We start from the raw sequence: 21,417 nt of genomic DNA on the forward strand, positions 1-21,417 counted from the left end.
CTCTGATTTTTGCTCCTTTTAAAGATCAGGGCTGTATTCATAACATATGCACACACATATAAAACGATTCATAGGTGTACATATATGATGTTTATAATGTGTAATTTCTTGACACCAGAGGTGGTTTGAGCATGGGGTAGATGCAAGGCAATAGTATGAGACAGAGGCTTGATTCAGCTGCACGACTCGAAGGTGAACCAAGTATGAAGTGAGACTTTCCCAGTGACTGGAACTCACAGCAGTTGAGGCTGCAGGGTTGGAGGGTGGTTCACCTTGTGCTGATCTGTCTCTTCCCAGGTTACCTAATTGCTATTGTCTAATCAAAACCAGCAGTCCTGCTGACCAGAAGATGACGATGTGTTAAGGGATGGGAAGTCTTGTCTCACATTGGGTCCTTTAGGGCGGGGGATGAGAGATCGTGTTTTGCAGAAACACGCCATGACTTCCACTTGTTCATTGTGTCTATCTGTTTGCTATCAGCTCCTATGGGGGGCTCCAGGGGTCAGGTTAAAAAGAAACAAATAAATAAAAAAGGTACACTCTTTCAGCTGCGGGGCTTTCTTTGAATGAGAACAAAGAGGTGTTTTCTAATAAATGGTAGAAGATGTGCAATGTGCAGGTTTGCTGACTGCCTATTCTGCTTCTTCTGAAAGAGGTGAACTAGCTTTACCTGCGCTCAAATTTCTTAGAGAGAATTCAGATTCAGTGGTTCCTGAGATCTAAGTTGTCGTGATGCATTTTGCAAAGCATATGCTTCATTTACTGTAATATACCCCCAACCAGAGGTTCCTTCCCAAAGAAAGGCAGCTGCCTCTACTTTCAGCACCTTGGGATATCAAGGCAACACACTGACCTAGCCCCTTATTCATTGAAACCAGAAGAAATCGCAGAGAAATGGAAGCTTTCCCAAACACCTAAATTATAGCCAAGGAAAAGTCAAAGCCTTGGCAGAATTAGGCGCACTGATAGTTCACAGCTGATCTTTATTTCAGCAGATTTTCTATTAAGATGATGTTAATGTTACTGATGACCATCATTGTAACTATGCAATTATTTTAGCTTTTAGCATAATGCATGATACACTGCATTACGTAGCACCTTTTAAGCTAAGGATCGCAAAATACTTAGCAAATGCAATTTGCTCTCACAGCATCTGTGAGGTAGGTGTTTTTTACAGCCATTTTTTATAAATGAACACATTGAAGCACAAGATTATGATGCCTACTCATATGGCCCAATAAGTATGGTGGCATCAACGGGACCCGAACCCGGCCTTCCCCATCCTTCCTCAATCACAGAGCCCCCAGAATACCTCATAACAGCATTGCTGCTGAACATGCGCTGGTGTTTTCAGATGTTAGCAAGTAGGGCCACGTCTTTCAATAATATTGACACCCTTAAAGATTTTCTCACGTGCTTTGCAAATGTGTTGGGGGGCATCTTATACTATTGCTAAGCTTATGTTATATTATAATGCATACTTAAATTTCTATTTTCTCAATGTGATTTATTGTTCTCCAGCCTCCAACCAACTTATTTTCTACATAGAGACATATGCCTGCCAGATCCAGAGACTGTGAAATGCACTTAGCAACACTGTCTGGAAGGAAGCAGGTGAGATGACATTTGGCAAAGTTTCCTTGGAGGCACCACTTAATGTTTGTTCTGAAACAGCAAAACAAAAAGGAAAGAAAAAAAAAAGAAAAAAAAAGAAAAAAAAATCTTTTGTTTACTTTGTTAAGTAGCATTTTATACACATTCCACCTGCTGACCAGATTTAATCCTTGGAGGAACAAGCAGAGTTGTCTTCCAAACACTTAGAATGTTTGATTCTCAAATTTAAACTCCCATCTATTTAACTGCAGCCTCTCTGCAGGTACCAAGTTCATTTCTTGGTGGAACTGCAAATACTGTATACATTACATGGCAAAATATGTAAAAATATAATGTAACAATACACACGATATTAATAATTACATCCAGTGTGTCTTCCTGACTGTGCATCCTTTCTGAATTGCTTTTGAAAATGGTTTCTGTTTATGTATTAACTTTTGCAGAGATGATATGATACATTACTGTGAGTTTCAGTTTCCCAGAACCAAATTTTTATCTCAGATGCACAGTATGTCAATCCTAGGAGTTGTTTGGAAGTCACTTTTTGAGATAAATAGCAATGCTCTGGGACTGAGAATGAAATCTGGCCCTTCTAACTCATTTATTGTTTCTATGACCAGAGTCTAACTTTATAAATTGGTAATCCAAGAAAGGAACTTATAGCAGGAAGCAAAAACTTTATAAAACCCCTTCACCAGTTCATTTCCCCCGACACCTGGAAAATACCAACACCTTAGGTCCCATTTCTTAAAAAAAGAAAAGAAACGTATTTACATTGGTAAAAATTCTAACATCTGAGATGTTTCTTGCTTGACATATCATTCCAGATTCTGTGCATTTCTTCTGGAGAGATCTGATGCACGGTGATAACTCGGCGATACCTACACAAACTGTAGGCCATTTTCCAGTGATTGAAGCCACTGTTCTGGAAAGGATGTATACCCAGCTTTCGAAGACACAGTCCCACATATACATCTTCAAGGTGAAGCAGCCTTGTGTGGAGTGAGGTCTTGTAAATGAGTTCAGCCACATCGGCTGAAAAGATGTAGCCAGTCCCCGAACAGAACGGTGGGTAGTTACTGTCTGGGTACAAATCCCTGGGCATATACCACTTACTGCGGACGTCCCGAATCGGTCCTCCATTAATGACATAGCCAGTAAAATACCTTCTTCGTGGCTTGGTGGAGGGTTTCAGTAATTTATAAATAAGATTGTCCATGTTTACAAAAATGTCACTGTCTGTTTTCATGACATACTTGGCTTTTGAACAAAAAGTGGCCACCCATCTCATCCCCATTAATGTTTTGAGGGTAAGATTATGGTAGGAGTCAATGAAGTCCTCCACGATGATATCGTGGAAGATTTGGCTCTCTTGCTCCACCATCTGATTGAGAACAGGATCAGCATTCTTGCCCAGGAGGAAGAGAGTGGCTATCTTGATCCCCTTAAAGTTGTTCTCATCCCCCCACGTCTCTCTGATTGCCTGACGGGCATCGAATTCCTTGTGGGTGGTGCTGATGAGGATAACAAGAAAAGGAATGTTTTTCTCACATTTATTGGGCTCGTTGATAAGAAATTCAAAAGAATGTGGGTTGATAGGTCGAGTTCTTATGTTGCCAAAGGTGAAGTTTTTCCTGGCAACTGTTAGGTGGCTGAATGGTTTGGAGCCAGTGTAAGAAGAAGTAGGACGAGTTATACTCAAGTACCAGAGAGCGCTGGCCCAGCATACAACTGTCAAAACATACAAACAGGAGACCTTTGAAGCCATTGTCTTGAGAACACGTCTATTTCAAATATTGAAGAATATGCTTCCTTGGCACTAGTTTCTTTTCATCTTCCAAAGGTAGCATATTACTAATAAATCTTAAAGTTTGATAGAGAAGCATGAAGTGGAAACTGTCCATGGGCCTCAGTGGCTGTCTGTCACCTCTGCGCTCACTCTACCTTCTTCCAAATCTGATGGAGGGTTCCATGCCTCATAAATACTCTTCTTAACTCTGCAAAATCAATAAAGTACAGTTGTCGTTTAGATTTATGTCCTCATTCTACATCCTTAAACAAACATAACAAGGGTATAAGAATTGCCCACAAGGATTAAAATATACATGATCATTCATTTCCACCAGTACCAAAAACTTCCTGTCATAACCATCTCCCCTTTTCCTCTCTTCTTGATAGAAGTTGTGCATGTATATTCATATCCAATTAAGAGATACACAGATTATAAATTCTGGATGAAGACGAAGTGGAATATTAGTCATTTTAAAAAAAGAATTCCCCCTCTTCACACGAGGTATTTTTTTTTTTTTTTTTTTTTTTACAGTGAAATACTTTCTGGCACTAAAGTCTTCTTTCAAGATAGGAAATCTCACCCATGGCCTCATATCTCTTTTCCAGTTTCTAAGTCTGAGCTTTTATTTGCTCGATTCTGGTGAAGGAATTGATTCTCAACATTTCCTTGCCTTCTCTAACTCTCTATTTGAATATGTGTTTATCACACTGGAAAATCTCTGCTAATGCTGTGTCTCTCTTGACTCAGACTTAGAAGTAATTCCCAACTGTTCCTCCTTTTCTCCTTACTTTGACTCTCACAACGCTTAGCTCCTAATTCTAGTATTCTATGAAACTTCATGCAGAGGATATGCTGACCTCTCAAGCATGGAACCCATCACCCAAGTGACCTTTCAGACAGCTGGCAGCATTTATTTTGGAGTTGATCTAAATGGTGTCACTTTTTATGGTTTTCAACAATTCACCCATGTGTTCCCTTGATGAAATTATACTGGCCGTTTTAATTTTTTTTTTACCTAGTTACATTTGCCTATAAATCCAACATGAGTATAAGGAGAGGGACAATTGAGTTTGGGGGCCACAGATCCAATGAAGATGTGACAGAGACTTCAGCTGGTGTTCAAATTTAGTTTTCCTTTGGAACTCTCATTCTTTCTAGAACTTCTACTGCTTTCTAGAACTTTTAAAACTTCGTGCCAGTTCCTGTGTGCCTGGTTATGAAGTCCATTCATGTAAAAAATTGTTTCTTCCTTTCTCGTTAGAGCAGAATGTGGGAGTCCTGGAAGGCAGAGATAGTAGAGAATAGATATCAATTTTAACAAAGTCTGCTTCAAAGAAAACTATGTGCTTACATGTACAGACTGTGTTGAAATAATTTAATTGGGAATATAGATTGAAAATCATGCTTCTAAGCACAATAGGCATAATGAAATAAAAATACATGATGTGAACAGCAGAGACAATATATATATCTTCTTGTCTAAGCCAAGAGCTGACTGTGAATATATGATCCATATGAGACCAGCAATAACTCAGTGTGGTTACCATTCTAACTAAATGAATATTAGAATGGCTTCAAGCAGCTTGACTCTAGGCATAGTTAGGTCTTCATCCAAACCATAATAAGTACTTTCTAAATATAGGCTCCTGTATCCTGTCCTCCTGGGGGAAATTTCTGTTCTAAGGTGCACCAAAGTTGATAAAAAAAGGATGTGATGTGCAGCAAGTTTTGAAACTTTAAACAGTAAGCAAAAGGAAGTGAGAGAAACTAGGAATAGAAAAAAAGAGCTTCTTAACTTGGAATATACAGACATGGATTCAATTTCAATTACAAAAGGTTATAAGTAAGTCCCAAGATGGTACTAGAAAGCAAACTTTCTCTACCATTGTCTTAGGCTATGTACCTGATTCTTAGTCTACTTTTGTCATTATATTGCTCTGTCCTCTTGCGTACTTTTCTACTCCATTGTGAGCCACCTATTAGTAAGATGATAAGGGCCTCCCCAAAAGCCTCTCCTGGAAGAGGCTCCTATCAGGTAATATTTGGGAGCCAGTAATCAGGCTATTAATGGAGGATTTTTCCACTTTACATTTTGATCTTCTTTTTATTGTTCCTTTCTCATCTCTACAGAGTTCATTTCACAAGTTATTATCCTCTATCTCTATGGTTAAGCCTTCATTCAACTCTTGAATTTATTCATTCATTTGTTAATCCAGGCATCCATCAATCAACCAATTAATCAAAGTTTATTGAGTGTCGGTTGTATGTGAAGTGTTGGAAAAACAGAAACAGAACCCATACTCCTCCCTTAAGAAACTGCTAGACTAGGAGGAAAGGTTTCAAGTAAATGGATAAAATGGTGGAATAAAAATTTACATTAGGAGGCTACTGGAATACACAGGGGAAGAATGCTGGGCAGAATGTGGGAGAACAGTCCTGCAGACTGTCCACAGCACCACTCCAGAGGGTGCCATTCACACAGGCTGTAATGTGAATCTCACTCCTCCACCCATGCCAGGGTCAAACAGTGAGGAAGTCCTGGGGAAGATGCTATGGCAAGTTCACTAAAGGGAAGCTAAGCTGAATCTTTAAGGATGGCTAGAAATTATCTGGCTGGGGGTCAGGCGTTCTGGGAAGAGGAAACAGTATATGCAAGGGCATAAAATGAGAGAGAGTATGGTGTGTACCAGGACTAGTTGAGTAAAAGAAGAGGATAGGATGATGGGGAGAAGGATGGAGGAGGGCAGGTGGAGAGATTAGCAGGGGTCGGATAGTGAGTGGTGCTCAGACACTGTCCTGAGCTGAGTAGCTAGTTACCCATCTGTGAAATCTAAAGGGTGTGAGGGAGGATCTTATCCTCCCCAAATCCTGTTCCATGTATTTATTTATTTGTTATTTATTTATTTATTTATTTATTTATTTATTTATTTATTTGAGACGGAGTCTCACTCTGTTGCCCAGGTTGGAGTGCAGTGGCACAATCTCGGCTCACTGCAAACTCCGCCTCCTGGGTTCACACCATTCTCCTGCCTCAGCCTCCTGAGTAGGTGGGACTACAGGCACCTGCCACCACGCCCGGCTAATTTTTTGTATTTTTTAGTAGAGACAAGTTTCACTGCATTACCCAGGATGGTCTCGATCTCCTGACCTTGTGATCTGCCTGCCTCGGCCTCCAGAGTGCTGGAATTACAGGCATGAGCCACCGCGCCCGGCCCCCTTTATTTCAATAGCAGTTCACTCATTCAAATTAAGGATTTCTCCTCTTGCATAGTTCTATTTCTTAGAAGAGTAAGCGAGAATTTGTTTTTGTTTTGTTTTGTTTTTTGAGATGGAGTCTCACTCTGTCACCCAGGCTGGAGTGCAACAGTGCAATCTCGGCTCACTGAAACCTCCTGGGTTCAAGTGATTCTCCTGCCTCAGCTTCCCGAGTAGCTGGGATTATAGGCGTGCACCGCCATGCCTGACTAATTTTTGTATTTTTAGTAGAGACGGGGTTTCACCATGTTGGCCAGGCTGGTCTCCAACTCCTGACCTCAGGTGATCTTCCTACCTTGGCCTCCCAAAGTGCTGGGATTACAGGCATGAGTCACCTTGCTCAGCTGAGAGTTTGTTTTATCTGATACTTTTCTGTGTGATTTTCTGGGGGAAGGGACTGCATAAACATAGGTAGCTGGGCGGTTTAGAAGGAGCTTAAAAAGGAGAAATATAATAGAAATAGAGGAGAACATGAAAAAAGTTTATAAACACTTTTTTTTTTTTTTTTTTTAAACAGAAGAATGAGCATTCCTTTCTGGACAGGTAATAAATACAATACTTCAGCTCTCATTTTAAAAGGCCTGTAGGAAGCACTGTGCTGTGTGCTGCATTCCATGCCATTTTATTGTTTATATTTTAGAGTTTCATTCCTCACAGTGTTAAAAGAGAGGTACAATTTTCTCCATTTGACGGATGAGAGAATGGAAACTCAGAAACATTCAGCAGGTTGCTCAAGATCACACAGCTAGCAAGTGACTACATAAACAGTCACTTCCAAGCTTCCTAAGGCCTGTTGAGACATAGGCAATATCTTGGATGGGAAAGCCCAGGGTGTCAGGGAGCACCTCAAGCTGCTATTCGCCCAGTGATATATGCATTTATTTTTTATTAACTTGTTAATACAGGGTCTCACTCTGTCACCCAGGCTGGAGTGCAGTAGCACAATCACAGCTCATTGCAGTCTTGACCTCCTGGGCTCAAGCAATTTTCCTGCCTCAGCCACCTGAGTAGCTGAGATTACAGGCACATGCCACCATGCCTGGCTAATTTTTTAAAAATTTCTATTTTTAGTAGAGACAAGGTCTCACTGTGTTGGCCAGGCTGGTCTCAACCTCGGCTGGGGTCAAGTGATTCTCTGGCCTTGGCCATCCAAAGTGCTGGAATTACAGGTGTGAGCCACCACTCCTGGCCTCATGCATTTATATCCTAGATGTGTTTCCATTTCTTAGAATTTTTCTAGTTCATTCTAGTTTCCTACACACTGTGCTATACCAATTCTGTAGGGATTCTTGATAATCAAAAAGTGCCAAAAGGGATGGTTTGCAAAGAGCACATTAAAGTTTGAAGATGCTGAGGGCAGGGTGGGGAAGCTGAAACTGTTAAAGAGGTTTAGAAACACGTTGCAGGTTCTTTTCTATGAAGACCTGAAACACACACACACACACACACACACACACACACACACACACACACGCATGCACGCACATAGAATCACTATTTCTACTGACCTTTTTTCCTGTTGTCTTCAGATGTGAGAACAAAAGTAGGCACAGTATTACATCTTAGACAATGCTGAATGCAAGTTAGAATCTAGTAAATCCTCTGTTACAAAAAATCAGAGAATTTGAAGTGTGAAAAGAAACTCTCTTAAGACCTGAAGAGTGGCTAAGGACAATAAGAACTCATAGCAAGGGGTGCTAAAAAAGTAGCCTTTTTGCTTATAACCAAACCGATTTCTCAGGTGGCAAACAATACAAAAAATATGCCCATGGGCCGGAAATAGTAATGTAACTAAAGACAAGAAAGAGTAGCATCATGCACGGAACTCTAAAGATTCATTTAATGTATACTGGATAAAGTAGTTGGTAATGGCTCAGTATGTCTGTGGTTACTCCTTGAGTAATTCTGACTTGTGGTGTGGATTTTCTGTGTCTCAGTAGCCTTAAACATAAAGAGAGGGCAAAAATAAATCTGCTTCCTCTCCAAATACATCTTAGGTATTAACAACCATTGCCAAATCATTTGAGCTTTTGGGGAAAGGGTTCTATCCAGGCAGATGGTATTATGATACAAAGAGCAGGATCTACTGTGAGTGAGGGGATTATGTCAGTTCATCAGTTTATGGTTTTAGATCCTGAGGACATATATTGATCAATTCTTCTAAATAAATATTATTGCTGTTAGTGTTTTGGTTTGTTCATCCAGCTTAGTGAGTATACTGTACCGGATTTTCTGCTTGAGAAATCTGTCTCCTTCTTGAAAAACTCAAAGTCAAAAAGCCCACTGAAAAGAAAAGAAAAAAAAAAAGACAGAGAGAGAGAGAGAGAGAGAGAGAGAATACCACAAAAGCAGAAACCTCTGGAAAGTTCTTTCAGTTTTACAAGATTAAAAAAAGAAATCCTTTTTAACAGACCAGTTAGTGTATCAGTAAAACAGAAAGCTGCATGTGTAACACTTGTCATTTTCCTTGCAACTTCATCACAACCACAGACACTGATGACACATTAACTTGTCATCCATTAAATACAAATCCCTGTAAATAGACACATTCAACTGGAACACCTGAAAGACTTTTTCCCCAGGAGCCTTACTGTATTTCAGATTACCTCATTCACAGAACTCTCCAGTAACTATCCACCTTCATCTTTCAGGAAGTTAGTGGGGCAGAATTTTCAATTTAAGAAGCACATATTTCTCCTAGAAACCGCATGGTAGAATGTCTGTTATTCTGAATAATTTATTTCAAGAAACCCATAGAGTTGCTGAAATTCTTTTGTACAGCCAGAGGTAAGGCCTAGGAGTGGGTGGATAATGTGTCTCTGGTGAACTGTGCATTGTTTGGGGTGCCAGCTTCATGTCCATCTTCATGGTTCAGGCAGTGTGATGGTTAATTTCATGTGTTAACTTGACTGGGTTAAGGGGTGCCCAGATAGCTGCTGAAACATTACTTCTGGGTGTGTCTGTGAGGGTGTTTCTGGCAAAGATTAGCATTTGAATCTGTAGGCTGAGTAAGGAAGACTGCCCTCTTCCTTAGGTGATGTAAGTGAGCATCACCTAATTCATTGAAGGCCTAAATAGGACAAAAACATAGAGGAAGGACTAATTTGCTCTCTCTGCTTGAGCTGTGACACTCATCTCCTCCTGAGTTCAGACATCAGTGCTTCTGGTTCTTGAGTCTTTGGGCTCAGACTGTGATTTACAACATTGGCTCCCCTGGTTCTCAAGTTTTTGGGTTTGGACTGAAACTATTCCACTGGTTTCTTCTTGGGCCTTCGGCCTGCAGACAGTAGATCATGGGACTTCTCAGCCCTTATAATCTCATGAGACAGTCCCTCATATAAATCTCTTTCTCTATATCTAAATATATCCTATTGGTTCTGTTCTCTGGAGAATCTAAACCATAGGCAAGTACAAATCAACATTGATTTCCTATGTCTTGATTGCCAGTTACACTGAATTGGCCTGGCAATCATTTGAGCTTCCCTTCACCATGGGCAAGGTTGCAGGACCCTCACCAAGCAGCTTGCTTCCGTTCTCTGGTGTCTCAAGTAATGTCTCTAATTTCTTATTTCCTTTGCCTTGCCAAATCTACTTCATTTGTTCATGAAGGATGCACTGAACACTACTAGGTGCCAGGCAGTGAGCTGGTAAGACATCTGAAAAACGCTGAAAACAAATCTACAAATGAAGTAGATTTGGAAATGGAAAGCGAATGCAAATGTCTCCTCTCTCTTACTTTCTAGGAGAGAGAGGCAGAAGATAAACAAATGCAAAAACAGTTTCAGGTAGTGGTAAGTAGGGTAATCGGATACGGACTAAACAAAGGCGGGATGGGGGAGAAGGGCTACCTTAAATTAGTCACTCTCTAAGGAGGTGACATCTGAGCTGAGAACAGAATGACTTGCTATCTCTGGTTCAGTCTTTGAATCTTTTACTAAGTTTTTGTCTCCTTTGCTTGGCTTTTTTTGATTCATGCTATATTAGGAGCATCGTTTTGGATTTTGACCTCTGCCCCTCCCTGTTTTTTTGGCGCTTGTTAAATCTTTGTGTTTCCCAGCTGTGGCCATTCTGCCCACTCCTGCAAACTCCTCCAGCCTCCAGAGCCGCAGGTTATCTACTGTATTAGTTTGCTAGAGCTACAGTAACAAAGCACAAATGCTCCTCTATTTATGATTGGGTTACGTCCCAATAAAAACATTGTAGATTGAAAATATCCTAAGTTGAAAATTCATTTAATACACTTAACCTACCAAACATTATAGCTTAGCCAAGCCTAACTTAAACGTGCTGCCTGGTTGGACAAAATTATCTAACACAAAGACTACTTTATAATAAAGTGTTGAATAACTCACATAATTTATTGAATGCTGTACATTACTTGAAATCATGATGGTTTGGCATCATGGTAATGTCAAAAAATCCGAAGTCAGCTCATCAAAGTGGAGAACTGTCTGTACTTTGCTCCACAAGACTTCACTCCTTTACATTTTAATTTTCCTGATTTGAGTAAGTAATTTCTTGGGTTTCAGTAAACCAACTTTCAAAGGGTGAAAAATTTGTAATTAGCATTCAAAGAAGAATGAAGCACGAGTGTGAAAAGGGATGCAAAATTTGTTTTATTTTTAGGTTAAAAAAAAAGAAAAGTCAGTTGAGATTCTTAGGAGAACTAAGACCATGTGAAGCATATATCATAGTTTAAAGCAGTTCCTTGCTCCTGCCACCTTCTTTTCTCTGATCCCTTTAAAAACTCAATGAGTTTCTCATTAGTTGAGAAACTCAAGCTGGGATTGAGGCACATTTCCAAACCAGCAGTTCCTGATGTACTGGCTTGGTTTTGGAGGATACAAACAATTCTCCTGTCTCACTGCAAACTACTACTACATCTTATACTATCTCAAACTACTACTCAGAATAACTTCTGTTAAAATTGACTCTGAATAACTTCTGTTAAATATTTACAGATCACATATGGCACACACAAGTGGCTTTAACCTAAGAGATTTGCATAGCAACTTTAAAAACATGGTGAAGGAAGATAAAGCAGTTGAAAAAAACAAACCCAACATTAACCAGCTAAAAGGGAGGCAAGACAGGAAAAGAAAGAGTGCATGCAAGAGAGACAGAGAGAAAGGGTTAACTATTTGTGCTATGGAATGGCCTTGAAATGAGTGAGGAGCTGGCTGTATAGTACATCATGATATTGAAAAGGGGAAAAGAGATCCTTTCTGGAAAATGTTTTGATCTCAAATGACTTTCCTTGGAGGTGGCATATGAGTGAAATCAAAGTATCTCCATTCTGTGGGGAACAACAGAAACTCAGATTGCAACAGAACTGATTGATAAGCCCCAAGGGCTGGAGATTCTAGTTGGCTGCATTAATTTGGCATATGGTTATTTTGATACCCAACTCCTCCTCTTTTTCTCACTCTTATAATTATGCTGTAAATAAGCACAGGAGAGGAAGACATAAAACACTATTAGCACTAGATAATGGTCCTTGAAGGAAGAATTTCATAAACCATTATGCTATCCAGTTTGCTAACTTATTATCTCTCCAAATCACAGAGGGCTGACTCTCTCTCCTAGCCTTTCTTTTAAGTCAGCCTCCTTGGCTATTTAAGGAAATCTACCCATAGAAGTTGAAATCCCTGAACGCTCATAGGAATAAGTGTTCTGACTCCTCTGCCTCAGACAGACAAAGAGCTAATTTGTTCCTTTTAAAAATTTAATTATGAATCTTTTCCAAGAGACCCCATAATTGAACTTATCCAACTTACTCATTTGCAATGAGGCAGTGGTGTAAAGCAAAAGGTAATATTCGTCATGACTTGGCAGTTGAAATCATTTCCCTCCCAAATCTGGAAGAAATGATTTGAACTTTTCTCTTTTTTAGTTCAATATACCTTGACATTTATTGAAAAGGTCTTTATAAATTCCTGCCTTGGGAAGAATGGGGCCAACCTGAAAGAGGAGTGGTTGGGATAGGGATGTCTTTGTGTGTGTGGGCCTAGGGCCCTTGCTATTCTGAAAGCCACACTTTATTTCACTGAGGAGAAAGTACACTTCAAATTAGAAGAGAAGATTATAGCTTTCTTCAAATCGATGTGTTGCCCTAGTTCTAGAATTCAGAGAATTTTTTAACATCACTACAATCCTCTCAGGGAAAAATGAAAATGAGGGTATTTCATTATTTTAAATAAATGCTTGACTTCCTTTACAGTGATGGATATTGCGTCTTGACTGCCTTATATAAGACACATTTTTAAAGCTAGGCAGAGCAATCACTTATTTAATCATTAGAGCCTAGAAGCCTGGCAATGTGACTGGGCTTCGGGTGGGGCTTCTCCACTGGGAAAGGAAATGCCAGTATTTTTTATTAGAAATGTGGAAGAGGATGAGAGGAAAGACATCCTACTAATATAAACAGCAGCTGGGAGAATTTAAAAATGATGAACTATGTGATAACAAAAAGAGTATTCATTTGGCCCATTATTTTGGGGGAGGCTGATATTAATGGATATTCTTAGAAACCAGAAAGCTGCTAGTGTATTCACTATCTAACATTTACAAAGTCTAGGGAGGTATTTCTCAGCTCACCACAGACAGGTGGTATTATTTTAGATCATATTTCAAAGAATAGTATTAGTGCTATGCAGCGACTGATAACACATGGAACAGACTTGGCGATTTTTCTTTTCTTTTGTTTTGTAACTCAATTGTTCCTTTATGTAATATCGATTTATTGGAATCCAAAATAGCCAAAAATAATTTTATGTAGCTGCTGTCAGTGGAAATTATTTTGTAGGCAGTCAGCCTTATGGCATTGGAAGACCCAGATTCAAGTTCTAGATTTTGAATCATCAACTCTGAAGCCTGTGCAACTCTATGCCTTTGTTTCCTCATCTATAAAATGAGAATGATAATGTCTGGCCAGACTTTGCCGGTAAGAATCACTGTAAAGATCAAATGAGATAATGCATTTGAAAATACTGTATAAGCCAAATGGTGCTACATGAACACAAAGTATTATCATTACTAATGTAAATATGATAAATAAAGACAAATTCAGAGAGGATTGCCTGTAAGATGTTTCATAAGGAATGATCAGTCAATGCATCTTGACTCATTGGTGCAAAAGCAGGTTTTTGTTTTTTTAACTTCGCTCTTGCTCAAAAGAAAAAAAAACTTGGCACCTCCCGTTGACTGTTTTCATAAGAAGCTTTCAATTTTACTTGACAGAGCCTATACAAAAAAGTCTTGCACTTCTGTTAAAAAATGGGGAGGATATATACAAGTTAGAGGAAATGTCATTATGACTATTGTCATTACTAGCACTAATGCGACATAGAATATGCTTTTCTCAAATATTACTTTAGGATATTAAAAATCTACCAGATATTTAAATAGCCTTCTGAATAATATTTACATAGCCATAATTAACATTCTGTGTATACGAAAATAGCCTGAAATGGCTATACCATGATTATTTTACAGAGGTTTAAGACAAAGCCACCATAAAATATAACTTTGTGATTTTGTGATTTTTTTTTTCTTCATAGGCTTGTCAAGGTTGTAATGAAACTTAATCCAAAGTGTAATCTTGCCAAGAGAATCATCATTTAATCACTTAATAGAGGGACTTACCAATTTTCAGCACTAGAATCAGATTTATAAATTGTTCTAGAAATGCACCCAAAGGAATGCCTGGGTGACAATGACAGATAGTTTTATTTGGCAGAGTAGCTTTTTAACCAAGCCTTTTTGTTTCTGAAATCTGTGGTTATGTGTACAATTTTCCTAAATTAGTACTTACTGGCCAATCAGATGAAAATGCTGTGCTTTGTTTTGTTCCCTTGCTCAGTCATTTATGTTGGCTCTCCACGGTCCTCCCTGCTGCCAATCTCCAGGATTGCTTGGATTCACAAGCTACTCACCAAACATTTGCTCAGCTTCACTCTTGCCGGATACCATTTTATGCTTGAGATTTCTATTTCTAGGCATTCTCCTCTTTTACAGTTTCCTTTTGGCTAATGATTCTTATTTCCCCTATGGCTAGAGACTCAGCCTGCCAGTTTTCATCCTACTGGTGCCTTGAACTCTTCGCCACAGTCTACTCACATTGCTCTTGAAACTCTTTCAGGCTATGCCGGACTCTTCTCATTCGGATTCTGTGAAGAGGGATTACAATCTTAATCTCTCCCAAGGCCTTTGCTTTTCAAAGCAAAGGAACTCCTGTTCCTTTATCACTTCTCTATGCTCTCTTCCCCACTGCATCAATTCCCATTACTATCCATCATCTGTATTTTTACTCTTCAGCCTTAAAATATTCTGGGGTTAAGGTCTCATAATCAAAGAAACTTGAAGGTAAGTTGGTCTCCTGGACAAAGCACAGGGTTGTCAGTCGACAGAAACCTGGTGGTAGCTCTGCTATAAAACCGTAAAACCTCTTTGGAAATGTTTTCCCCTTAAGAATATCTCTTAGTTTCAAAATTGCATTAATCCGTATGGATCAGAAATTCTGTCACTAGTACATGCTTTCTCAGTCCCCTTAATGAAGGAGTTGTTTATATTCTGTGTTTTTAGTCTCTCCATTTCCATTGGCTCCTGTTTTGTCTCTAGAAGTGCTTGTCTCCCTTTGCTTAGAAAAATAACAAGAACAGCAAAACCTTCCCTTGACCCTGGCATCACTGCCAATTACTGTCATGCTTTCTTCCTAGGTTTCATAGCCAGGGGTCTTAACTGGGTACTCTCTCCTGCTTTTTCCCATTTCCTTACCTATTTAACTCCTACAGTAGATCAACATGGCACTTGATGCTATTCTCAATAAAGCATGCAACTTTCCCAGTCCAAGCTTTTCTAGTCTCAGTTGCTTTGGACACACTGAGTCACTCTCTTCTTTCACTCCCGCTTTGGATTCCTTCCGACTGCACCCTCATGTCCCTCTGCTCACTTTGCTGGTGGTCCTATGTGTTTGCTTCTCTTCACACCTCCTCAGCCTGCTTTTTGCAGCTTCTAAACCAGTGCTCAGCCCTCCTTCCAGTCTCATCAGCATGGAGTACTCATGCTCTTGAGAATAAGACTTCTGCTATTGACTCTCCAACTATGTTCACCAGAAAGGTGGATCAGAGACCAATGCACTTTATAGCCCTGCACATTTTCAGCACTGCTTTCTTTCTCTCTTAAATGGTGCAAATGTAAGTTTATACCAAAGGAAGGAGAAGTTTGGTTTCCTTCTGCTTTTTGCTCTTGTTTTTCTTAAATAGGAAACATGTTTTAGAACATGAGTGTTTTGAGTTAAATTTCTTGGACTGGGATGTTTGTATCATAGACAAACTTAGTAGGCATATAGGACAAGTTTTGCTAATGACAACAAAAGGTCAAAAAACAATTCTGTAGTTTTTGTTCACCGACATAGATGTGAGTTTTATTTTTCTTTATATTTTAGATGTCAGCTTGTTTCTGAAATTGTTAAAATGTTGTAAAGTCCCATTCAAAGGATGTTTTTACTTAGCCCTTTAGAGATGACTTTCCATGAAATTCTGAGGCTATTTTTTTTGTTTGTTTAAAGACTATTAAAGAAATGACATTTTAATAGTCATTTCTTCAGTAAATTCTGAACAGATGGTATAGATATTTTTTCTAAGAAATTCCAAGCTATTTGCTTTCCCTTTCCCTTCATACATAATTTGAAAGTCCACCAGACAGTTTGAAAGTTTGGTAGAAGTAGAATTTAGAGAAGGTCTCTAAGTATGACTGGAAACAGGTCAGTTGTGAAAGGAAATAGTCCTTGTTTTAAACACATGAAACCATACATACTATCAGAAATCAAAGGAAAAATATCTCACTTGCCATTATCTGTATACTCAAAAGGTAACCATTTTCATAGCTGAATGGATTACTAGAGCACATATTTTTAAAGACTTGTTAAATCAATGTTATGTCATTTAGTAATTATTTCTTATAAAGTAATGTTAAACAGGAATTTCTATTTAATCAATACCTTCTATATGTGACACTCTATAAAGTGCTTTATAAGCAATGTATACAATCTCACTAATAATTACTTCTACTAAGAAGTAGGCACGGTTCCCACTTTACAGAAGAGAAAACTGAGGCCCAGAGAGATTAAGCAACTTGCCCCAGCTTTATATAGCTAATGAGTGATATAACCTGGATTTGAACACTAGTCTATCAAACTGTAATGTGTAGGTCTATACACTGTATTCTGCATTTCACTTTTTACATGGTTGTCAGAGTCAAATTTATTTTCTTATTTCCTTTAATTATCCCTGAATTAATGTGAGAGGTAAGGAAAATGTACTCAAGCTGCTGTGCATTTCACCTTGGCTTAAGGGTTCATCTAGCTCTGAGCTTCTCAGTTTCAAAATGTAGGTGTGCTAGTATTTTTAAATGAAAACTGGACAGAGGATGAAGAATTCATCCACATTCACTGGGCTACTTCCTTAACAATATTAAGATATCTACAAAGTCAAACCAGTAATGACACTTGCAGTTCATGCAGTTCCAAGTTAAAAGGCAACAGTTGGCTGGGCGCGGTGGCTCATGCCTGTAATCCCAGCACTTTGGGAGGCTGAGGCAGGCGGATCATGAGGTCAGGAGATTGAGAGCATCCTGGCTAATATGATGAAACCCCTTCTCTACTAAAAATACAAAAAAATTAGCCAGGTGTGGTGGTGGGTGCCTGTAGTCCCAGCTACTCAGGAGGCTGAGGCAGAGAAAGGAGAACCTGGGAGGCAGAGCTTGCGGTGAGCCAAGATCGCGCCACTGCACTCCAGCCTGGGCGACAGAGCGAGACTCTTGTCTCAAAAAAAAAAAAAAAAAAAAAAAGAGGCAACAGTTGCTTTTAAGGTACATTTCTATTAAGCTCTGAGAATCAGGTGAGCTGCTCATCTCTACTACAATGAGGCACTCATTTTATCTTGGGAAGAACCTAAGAGATGGCATCAGAAGGCTCTGCCCCTTACTAGTGATGTGACTATGGTCAATAAATTCTCCACTTATGGCAGATTTGGCAGTTTAGCCAACTCATCTCCTGTTTCAATTCCCCCTTAGCTTTTCTTCCTGGAAATGGGCCAGTTGTAAAAGAAACTGACATCCATAATGAAGTCTCCCAGGCTCCTTTACAACTAGGATAAAGGGAAATGACCTAGTTTCCACCCATTGGATACCTCTGGGCGAGACATAGATGGAGAAGAGAGCAGCATGAGATGTTTTCTGGTTATTCGGATGCTCCAGAAAACACATGGAGTGACTAAGGTCCCTGATTCTACTGAAGCAGCTATGATAGAATTTGTAGCCTCCAAATGTAAACATCACAGTTGTGAGTAAAGGTAATAGAAGCAATAATGTGTCCACTAAAACAACTCCAAAGAATTATCAGGTACTTTTTTGGCTGCATTGTTCATGGCCATGTCATTCTGGCTAGTTAGTTAATAAACACAGGTCAAGCCCTTCAAGAGATTCCATGAGCTCCTTGACAATTTTTGATAAGTCCCTTTCTCCTTAGCCTGGTTAAGTAGATTCCCTTGTTTACAACCCTTAGCCACACATCATTGTCTCTATTTCTTTAAGTATAAAATGAGATGAAGATAATTTAATTTACAGGCTGGCTGTGAGGTAAATCATAAACTTTAGTATGGCACAGAGTTTAATTTTGGCTTTTATTAATTGCTGGTCATTTTGGCATTGTCCAACAGAAATATCAACCACCATAAACTAAATCAATCAATCCCTACTGTGCTCATTCTGGAAAATGCTACTTAGCATTGCCCATGTGAGAAGCAGCACTTGGAATTGAAGATTATATCTGAAAACCCTATTTTCTCTTTTCATATGGTCTAAAAATGGCATGTCTTTTGACTGGATGTCACATGGCCCTCTTGTGAGCTTGTCCTGGATGACAACTGATTATCTCTCTCAGGGAACTGAAAACCACAGAATCTTCATTTTAAAGTAGGCCACCATAAATGTACTCTCAAAAATTGCTGAGAATTTATTTGGTTCATTTATTGTGATGTGTTAATTTTTATTTATAATTACATGTGCCAACATACATGTGCCTGTTGGTGAGTCTGGAGACATGCTGACAACTTATTATTCTCTTTCCACTTTTTGGTACGGAAAACCACTATGCTTTTGTTTGCATTTATTAATTCATCATATTTGATAATCCCACTATTAACATTTATTAACATTATAATAAATATACAAATGAAAATGCAAATTTCCTACCATTCAGGAGCTTCAAGTTATATTAACTATAATCCATGTGGGAAAAAATAAGGAATCATGAACAGTACCACTTGTATGATACTACAATTGAAATAGTTAATTATTGATAAGGATAATTGTGTTAGATTCTTAGAAGAGACAATATTTGACTTGGTTCTCAAAAAAATAAGTAGGGAAGTCTCAATAGGAGAAAAATCGATTGTGAGGGAGAGACATTCAATGGTAAGGTAAGAATATTTGCTAAGACATAAAAATGTTAAATTATTTGATTTATTTCCAGAGTAGGGAGCTGTCTAGTATGAGAGAATGCTGGATTAATGGTAGAATAAAGTTGAAATTGAGAATGTGAAGGGAGGTTTTGATCATCTGAATTTTTTTCCTTCACCATACCTACATCATTGTTTCCTTCAGTAATCCTTTGTAGCTTTACAATTGATTGCATTTTAGGTTGATTGTTGTTTCCTTACATCAAATGGGAAAATAATAGGTTAATTTTTGAACTGCTTTGAACTGTGACTCTTTGATAAACTTTAATCTCTGTAAGAGCAAAGATTTAATGTGGTTTTTATCATTATTTTTGTCACTCTCATTACTATTTCTATCTTTATCATATTTGCCTTAGCATACTAGCACAGTGCAAGAAACATTGTTGAAGAAGAAATAATTAGAGTAAATGGCTTCCAGATAGCCCAAAACAGTAATTCATCATCCAGTATTAACTTCAACAAGAGTCCTTTGCTGAGATATCATAGAAAAGTGGACTATATTCTAGAGTAAGTATTTATGTGATGTGCTGGAAAGGTGTATCAAAAGATGTTTTATATTCATATTTTGAGTATACAGTATCTTTTCCTATGCCTAGCCCTTTTCACTGTGCCATTCAAGGCAAATTTCTGCCTCTGATTTAATTCTTGAACTCACATAACTTCATTATGTTTCTAGATTAAAAATAAATTTTCCAATAAAATAAAAGTTCCTGTGTTTAGAAAATAATCCTAGTGGAAGACGATAAGCACGTGTGCACACACGCACACATACACACACACATACACACACACACACATACACACACACACACACACCATCATGAATAAAAGAGACACTTGGGAAACCTAATACAAAATCTGAATCTTTTCTGTGATGAATATTTTTCAAAGTTTTTCACAGGTTGTCAACTGTCAAATCCTTGAATTATTCTTTCCTAAATGTCTTTCTGAGCTGATTTTTAATAAATTTCTGATTTGCTGTTGTAGTAGGTCATTTCTGATTATATCCATCTTGTCCAGTAAGAGCAGTAATGTGTAAATTGCGTCTCTAAGGAGTGATAAAGTGATGCAAATGGTGCTTTTCACCTTGGGTGACCATAGCCACAGTCATTATTTGCAATAGCTGCTGTGCTGCGTTCTTCTCTGAAATCTCCTAACAAGATGCTTTACCTCATGTCACACCCAAGCTACTGATAAGAATATATACACTGAAAAGTTTGAAGACAACATAACTTCACTGCCAAAATTGCCCTTCCAGGAAGTTATCAGCAGAGCTATTGGTAAGTTGGTTTTAATATGCTTGAAAATTCTTTACATAGGCTATTCACTGCCAGATTGAAGAGAATAAATTGCATTTCTGGGTAATAGGAGTGGGGCGAAGAATAACCCTCCAGCAACTGGAAAGTTTTCAAAGCATGATGCACAACAGCAATAATGTGCTCCGTGCCTCCCCAGGCACATGTCAGTCTCAGAAGACTAGTAGAGAAGTGCCAATGCTTCTGGGTCCCTGAGGAACTCTAGGGAATGGTTCCTGGAACAATTGTCAGAAATCAGGATTATTATTTATCTTCTACTTGGGCTGGAGAGCTAAGCACATAAATAAATGCTCAGTAGAAGTAACACAGAAGATTTTCTAAGTGCTTCCTTATAGCCAGAGTGTATTCCAATATTCCTATTAGTTTGGGTAGTGAGGTGCTAATGGGTAGAAACAATGAGTTAAACAATGTTCATCGATTTATTTATTGAAAGACTGCTTAGAGTCTTTAATATCCATTCCTTTGAGAAACTCAAGACGGAGACATAACATGGCTCACAGATTTTTGTTTTTACTCACAGCTTCTTGAGAAGACAGTTTGGGGTGTCATGCCCTAGTGGACAGTTAGGATGTTCCGTGACTTCCTTTTTGGAATTGTAAATGACTATCATCACTTTTGTGTTATTGTGTTTTTTGCTTTTTAAACAAGAGATCTAATAAAATGTGGGGCTGGTTACCACCTTTTGGTCTGCCTTATGGGGTAAACATAATCATATGTATATATTTTTAATTCTTGTAAATTTAGTAGCTTATTATTCTTGATTTTTTTAATGTCTCTCTGACAGTGTCTTTGACGACTTTATTGCCTTTGAGAAAGCTTTTGTTTTAGTATTACAAAAATGATGCACGCTCAAAAACAGAAAATCTAAAGGATAAAAACAAAAAGAAGAAAATAAAAATCACTCATAATCCTATCAAGTACA

General features: G+C 38.5%; 1 protein-coding gene across 1 annotated transcript in view; it reads right to left on the reverse strand.

Annotated features, from left to right (window-relative positions):
* Positions 1-2,196: 2,196 nt before the first annotated feature.
* Positions 2,197-21,417, reverse strand: part of B3GALT1 (UDP-Gal:betaGlcNAc beta 1,3-galactosyltransferase, polypeptide 1) — a 45,033-nt gene continuing 25,812 nt past the window's right edge. The window contains exon 2 of the mRNA XM_011988163.1: positions 2,197-3,611. Within this exon, the coding sequence (XP_011843553.1) occupies positions 2,402-3,382 (981 nt within the window). The 5' untranslated portion in view covers positions 3,383-3,611 and the 3' untranslated portion in view covers positions 2,197-2,401. The remainder of the gene's footprint in view (positions 3,612-21,417) is intronic.

This window comes from Mandrillus leucophaeus, unplaced genomic scaffold (assembly GCF_000951045.1).
Source record: "Mandrillus leucophaeus isolate KB7577 unplaced genomic scaffold, Mleu.le_1.0 Scaffold324, whole genome shotgun sequence".
NCBI lineage: Eukaryota > Metazoa > Chordata > Mammalia > Primates > Cercopithecidae > Mandrillus > Mandrillus leucophaeus.